The sequence below is a fragment of the Aplysia californica genome, unplaced genomic scaffold (assembly GCF_000002075.1).
Source record: "Aplysia californica isolate F4 #8 unplaced genomic scaffold, AplCal3.0 scaffold00506, whole genome shotgun sequence".
Classification (NCBI taxonomy): Eukaryota; Metazoa; Mollusca; class Gastropoda; order Aplysiida; family Aplysiidae; genus Aplysia; species Aplysia californica.
This window is the reverse complement of record NW_004797776.1, coordinates 265,338-272,642: the sequence shown is the minus strand read 5'-3', so window position 1 is coordinate 272,642 and position 7,305 is coordinate 265,338. Positions and strand designations below refer to the sequence as shown.

Below are 7,305 nucleotides of genomic sequence, written 5' to 3'. Positions count from 1 at the left end.
GGTGTGTGTAACCACCACATGTTTACAACAGCTCTGAAAGGCCCCAGCCTTAGTCAAACCCAAACCTCTCTAACCTGTGCGCTGCGACTTCCTCGCCGTCCCGTGGGGAGTCAGGGGGAGAGGACTGCGGCGTCATCTCAGAGTCTGGCGTGGCCGGCATCTGCTGCCCTCCAACGATCGGCTCCACTTCGCTGTCTGTGTCACTCTCAGAGCTAGTGTAGTCCGGCCAGTCTAAAAATGAAAGAGCAAATAATTTGTTTGACATGTTTAACTCAAGCTCGCTATACAAGATGAAAGACAGAAATTGATAGTGTGTGTGAGCATGTGTGTATGTGTAAGTGCACATGTTTGTGTGTAGGTGTGCTCATACAATTCAGGGCTGGGTGCCTGAGAGAAGATCTGAGAATGAAGACAAATCTAATGCTAAAGAAAACAAACCTCTTCCACTAATACTGCTTGGATTGAAACAACAAAAAACAAACGGTCTCTTCAAATAGCTCTGCTATAGTCATAGTTCAGAAGTACTTAAACCCTTAAAGATTTTCGGACTTTCAAACCAAAAGATGATAGAAAGATAAAAAAAATAATCTAATATGTAATCACCCAATGTTGCCTCAACAAATGCCCAACTGCAAGCCTTGGAAAGACTTCAGAGACATCAAGCAAGAACAAAATGGTCAAAACATTCCATCAGAAAAATGAACTACCGTGGTCGTTGCCATAAAACAGAATTCCAAGAACAAAAACTCATTCCAATATCAGCAGCACTCACCATTTTCGTAGGCGTTCATGGTCCCGTTGCTGAGAGCTTGGTGCTGCTGTTTCTGTGGGCGCTGCTGCTGTGCGACAGCCATGTCGGGGTGGTGGTGCTGTGGCGAGTGAGTTGTGGTCTCCTCGTGGTAGCTGTGCAGCATGTTCCTCTCCCCCAAGAGCTGCATCACCAGAACCTGCAACTCCCCCAGTTTGTCCTGTGGACAATGTGCACAACAGGAACTTCATCATCATCACTACTTTTCTCCCCTTGCACCAGGGTATAGACCGTGAACAAACACTTTCCACCTTTCCCTATCCTGACTAGCCTCATGACATTATTCCATGTCGTCCCTTTTTTTTTCTGTACATCATTCCCCATGACTTCTTCAGGTTTCAAATGGGTCCTCCCTTACAAGATTTACAAACTAGCAAACTAATAAAAAAAATTACTGCATAATGTTGCATTAAGTTTCTCTCTATAATAGGTCTGATCCTTCGTTCCATTATCATTATCCTTGTGTACGTTTCCTTTGAGTGGTTTAGTAAAGACATGCCCCTGCCAATAGTACAATCATGTTTGTTTCTTTTTTTCTTCCATATCAGTACCACTATGCCCTTACGTCAACCTTCTGGGTATTTACTTCACAGAAAAATCGATGACCACCACATCTACCCATCCGAACAACAAACAACTTCATTCATCCCATGCACCCTACTTCATCCACACTACTCTACCCTGCCTCTCACCTGTAGCTGTTCCCTGTCTCGGGCCAGCTGAGCAATGTAGTCGTTCTTCTGTGTCTCTCGCTGCTGCAACAATGCCCTCTGGTGGTGGTACAATGAAATGTACTCGCCTGAAAATAATAAAATGTAAATCCTTTTACAAAGTGTCGTTACGACGTGAGTGGAGGACAACAGTTACCCAGGGTGCACTGTTGGCTCAGTACCAAACTACAAAATGATGCAAATGACCTTCATTCTAATTCTTTAACTAATAGGGCAAATGACCTTGGTTCAAATCCTTTTGATAGAGTTCTTGAACTTGGCTTGTGGCTTGTTGGGGGAGTTTCTGCTGAGTCGATATCTGCTTGCTTCAGTCCTACTAGAGATGGAAGTCAAATCAGACATTGCACCTCTCGGGCAACCGTACAGTTTTAGCAGAGGCAGTCGTGAAGATTGAATTTTTGTCCTAACAGTGGCATAAGTTAATCCAAGCAACTATCTCACAGCAATATCAGTGTACTACCTGCATATTTGGGTAGGATCTATACAATTGCAGCAAGTACCCAGATGATATTTCCGAGACATAACCTTATTAACTTTACACAATGTCATTAAATCACTCAAAATGATCTGTGTTTTTCTGGTCAAATCGAGCGTGACTTACGTAAGTATATACATTCCATTAAACATATACAATTCAATATTAAAAGTGTCATAGACAACAAAGAACCATAAATAGTGGCAAAAACAGGCCTTTCTCAAACAAAGAAAACAACAGACACACAATCACAATAAATCTATTTCTGTGTTGTATGTATGGTTTTGTTTTGATTTAGTAGAGGTTTTATGGCGCTTGCAACTGCATAAGGTCATATGGGCACCAAGGGGTGGATGTCAACAGAGAAGTCCTTACAGGGAATCAGACTTACTTTGCTCATCTCTCTAGCTTCAACAGCACAAAGTCTGCTATATATATCAAGGCACCCCGGAAATAGCGGATCACAAGAGTGTGACAAACATACAAAAGAAGTAGAGGAAAATGACGATGGTAAAGATTAGGAAAGAAAAAGCAGAAGTTCCCTGTTGCAGTTCAGGCAGTTATGAGCATGACATCGATGAATCAGCCCATTTACAATTCTACTGACTACTGTGCATAAGAACAGGTTAATGTCTCCCCTTTGGGAATGGCCTATAAACTTCAGTCAGTAGAACCGCCCCGGGGGGTATCTGTATAGTTTAAATCTAATTCGAACAAATCTAATAGAATAAGTAGTGCTGGGATATAGCAAGACAAACAGATAAATGAAACAAAGAAACAGAAAAAGAAGTGCACTTTCCTACAACTCAAATATCCTTCAGCAGGGTGTTTAAGCAAGTTTAACTCATATAAAAAGAAAGAGTCGAAACAGTTTGATTTGTCCGTGGAGCATGGCACACAATATCTACCCTCCTCCCACATCAGCATAACAGATCATCTTTTACAGATACAGCAGCAAGGTTCAAAGGTCTTAACAGTTCAGTGTAAGTTAAGAGTTTACGGCATGTGCAACACAAACAGGTTAAATATAAATGCTGAAAATTAGAGGTGTTAGTAATACAGAGTAACATACCCCCCCCCCCCAAAAAAAAAAATTAAGAGAGAAAAGGAAGATAAAACAGATTTTTTATAAGAAAGAAAAGCAAACCACACGAAAGCACCTGCCTACCACTCACCAACAGACCAGTTTTTACTCGGACAGCAACACTTAAGGGTCTTAAGGGTCTTAACAGTTTATGCTGACTCGCACTGGATGGCACAATCAGGATGTTCCCATTTTTCCCTTTCCCATTCTTATTTCATTCCAGTCTCTCATCTCGTCTTTAACAAAGAATTAATGAACAATATCAATTCTCTTCTTGAATTGTATTTTTTTAACAATTATTTCTAAGCTTCATTAGTGATTTTACTACTCCTCAAACTTGGAAACAGTATTGAACTCACAGAGACTTGGGTGTAACCAGAGAAAAGACGAAATGACCTACACACTGAAAAAAAATTTCAGGCACGCGTCCACATCTTTACCTACTTGCAGGAATCGACCAGTACTTCTGGAGAGTCACAAAAACTGCATACACAACCTTGACAAACACAAAGATAAAACGAACAACTATAACGAAGACAATGTTGGTGATAAACATTATATTATAATGATGCAGACATAAACCTCACAGCTGCAGATACATAAACAAGCCATACACAACACTTTCCATCTCCTCTGACAAGCCTGACCACCAGAAGCAGCAGCCACAGGTTGTAAAGAATGTTCACCATCTCTCCACAACAGACACAAAACATTCATACACACAGCGAACATGGTCAGTATTCTTATACACATATAAATATTATATGTACACACTGTATACAAGGACTGAAAAGATAGAATATTAGGAGGTGCACCATCAGAGCACTCATCTTCCACCAACTACGAAGCTCGCACAGGACAAAGGGTCAGGAGAACAAACTGCTGACGTCACACATCCACACAGGACATCCCACGCACTCTCTCACTCACCCACAGCTCTTGTTTTATGCCTGGCTACTTATTAAATAATCCCACAGCACATGGGCACCATGGAGTATACAAGTGTGATCAATAAGATCCCCCCCCCCCCCCCCCGTTTTGAACTAAAACATTCAGGACTTATTCTCTGATGATTATCTGCAACTTTGTGGGGGAGATTACAGGATAACTACATAAAGAACAAGCTATACAAGCTCTTGGTTCACTACAGATGAGAGTAAAACACTCACAGGAGTTAAAACAGTAACATAGCATCACATTGCTTGAGGAATAATATATTATATATTAGCATTTGCGCGATACCATCACATGAGATCTTGATCATTATAGGCCTATGTTCTCTACTCTCCCATACATGTGCTACTCAGTAACACACATGTGCACACGATTCTCCGCCTCACAATGTGGGAAAAAATCCAGAATGGACACGGCTGACAGTGATGTTATAGCAAAACTCGGCTGGGTACAGGGTGTGTACATGAGGTGACTTAGCTAGGGCAAAACATTTTGACTTGCGTCCCGAAAAGTCAATCCACCTTCACATCCACAGAGGACTACAAGACCTGTTGTGAGTACACCGTGCTATAGATGAGAGACAAATGGTGAGTGGTTGATGTACAAATTTTTTCACTGACGGATATAATTCTTAGCCTTACAATAATGACAGAGTCACTACAGAACCACCAGTAGCGGCTCTAGTCTCATACTACTCTAAAACATAATGGCCCCATCCCAAAATGAGCAGACATTACTTGTGATTTTACTTTTGAAACAAAAATCTCATGACATTCACCAATGACCCGAGTGTGGAGTACGAGAGTCGGCCCGGGTTGGGGGGGGGAATAAACATTGCTGTGACCACTACACAAAACTACTTCTAAAATCCAAACACGAAAAAGACAAAATAAGATTTTCCCGATGAATATTCATTTTCAAAATTTGCTGAGCAAAATATCATTACATGTTGGTCACATTGTATACATACTAAAACAAATTTTTTAAATGAAGAGGTACTTTCCTAAGACTACTAAGAGGGCCAATAACTAGCAAGGAAGAAATTTAATCCAACGAAACCAAATTTGCAGTATCTTCCCCGGGAAGAATACAGCACAAAAAATATTTTTAAAAGTATCCTCCTTTAGCAAGTATAAGAAAGAAATAAAAAATATTCAACGAGCTACAATGTCCTCAGTCATTTATCACAGTTTTTTATAAATCATTTAAAATTCCTAATCTTTTGCCTTTCCAGACTCGAATCATAATGATTTCTTCTTAAGAGCTTCAATCATGTAAGGAACACCACAGTGGAGCAATTTGATTTTCGTAGGTCTGTCGAAATTATGCATTCTCCAAGACGGGCTCAGCACAAAACTACTAGTCCAGATCTTTCATTTAATGAGAGGTTGACCATCCTGAAACTTGTACAAAAACGTACTCTACATTCCTTCAGGATATGTTCTTTTTTTGATAACGAAAAACTGGAGTTGCGAAAACTAGGACAGTGATGTATCTCGTGCCCTTGGATCAGGGGCACTGTCCAAACACGAAAAGAAATACTCCGGCCGAGGAAGATATCACGGTATCTTGCAAACATCTTGAATACATTGGTTCACCAAATGTCCAATCAATCAGATAGCAGCACGTTGTACAAATCGGTGACCATTCTACTCCTGAAGAAATCCCACCACTCAGAACAAGAGACCACCAGGCACGGTCTCCACAGTCACGGGTCGAAAAGTGACAAGATGACTAACAGCTGAACGACTAGATCACATACCACCACAGGATCAGACCATCAAAGTGCTCAATGTGACCACTAAGGGGGCCAGTTTACAACATTCTCACTTTCACACACAGGTTAAAACATTACACAATTCTTATGGATTCCTTCTGGAGCTGTGAAATCTATTGAATACACAGAACATCAAATGATCTTTCTTCCAAGACCTCCCCTTTCTATCCACATAAGCCAAAGAGGTGCTGTCCAATCACAAAACCCCCCCCAGAAAATGACAACTACATAAGAAGATAAATTACTGTTCGACCACCTCCAACCCTATTCCCTCCTCCCTCTCCAGGTTCCACAACACAGTTTGCGCAGCTCCCTGACAGAAAAGTCCACACAGGAAATGATCATGTGAAAGCCTGATAGCATTCTCAACCCTGCCCCCCCCCCCCTCACCAACAGAAGGCAATTCACTAAACAATTTGCACAGCCCCTTTGCAGAACTTGCAGGGAAGGAAGTTCCTGTCTATGAGTGGCACCTGATCCACCATGTGCGAATGTCCCAACTCAGTGAGCAGGCTGAGGATTTTGTGCGCCGTGTGGTCCTCTTCGGCGGGCGCAGGGAAAGACGAGGATGACGGGTCAGCTGGGTGATGGTGGTTGTGGTGGTGGTTGTTGCTGTGATGGGGGTGGTGGTGTGAGTGGCCGTGGGAACGATGGGAGTGCTTCTGGTCCGACGACACAGAGGCGCTGTCGGCGTCCATGTGTGAAGCGTCGTGATTACTGTCCTGGTCATTGTACAGCGCCAGTCTGGGGAAGTGGACAACCGGACAGTGTCAGTGAAAGCTTAAGCTTTGGTCAGTGTCGCAGAAACAAAAGCATAAGTTTCAATGTACTGTAAATAAAAGAAAATCACCAAGTGTCCTCATAAATCTAAAAATATCTATGTGTAAAGTGTATAAAAACAAATGCAGTGTAAATGCATTGACACACACTGTGTAAAATTATAGCCCCATTTCAAGTTGTTTTTTTTAGTAGAAGTTTTACGGTGCTCGCAACAGCATAAGGTCATACAAGCACCAAGGGGTGGACGTCAACAGAGAAGTCCTTACAGGGAATCAGACTTACTCTGCTCACCTCTCTAGCTTCAGCAGAACAAAGTCTGCTTCGACTATCAAGGCACCCTGGAAATAGTGGGTCACAAGAGTGTGACAAACATACAAAAGAAGTAGAGGAAAATGACGATAGGATTAGGAATGAGAAAGCAGCAGTTCCCTGTTGTACTTCAGGCACAGTCATGAGCATGATATTGTTAGATCAGCCTATTTACAATTCTACTGTGCACTTGAACGAGAAATGTCCCCCCTTTGGGAATGGCTTAACTCTAATCCTGCGTCTGTGCCCAGATGCGTATCTTATCAACAACCGATTACGTCAGACGTGCCGGGGTCACTTAGTGTGTACTGTTGGTGTACAGCGCGCGCGCGCCGGGAAACGTGTTTTCGCCATGAATACCGCGGGAGTGTGTTAACTGATGATGAA

General features: G+C 42.1%; 1 protein-coding gene across 1 annotated transcript in view; it reads right to left on the bottom strand.

Moving 5' to 3' along the window:
* Positions 1 to 74: 74 nt before the first annotated feature.
* Positions 75 to 7,305, bottom strand: part of LOC101849152 (golgin subfamily A member 2) — a gene marked incomplete at its 3' end in the record, with an annotated part of 40,888 nt that continues 33,657 nt past the window's right edge. Inside the window, 3 exon segments of the mRNA XM_013086797.2 lie at positions 75 to 231; positions 773 to 968; positions 1,501 to 1,607. Coding sequence (XP_012942251.1) covers positions 75 to 231; positions 773 to 968; positions 1,501 to 1,607 — 460 coding nt within the window.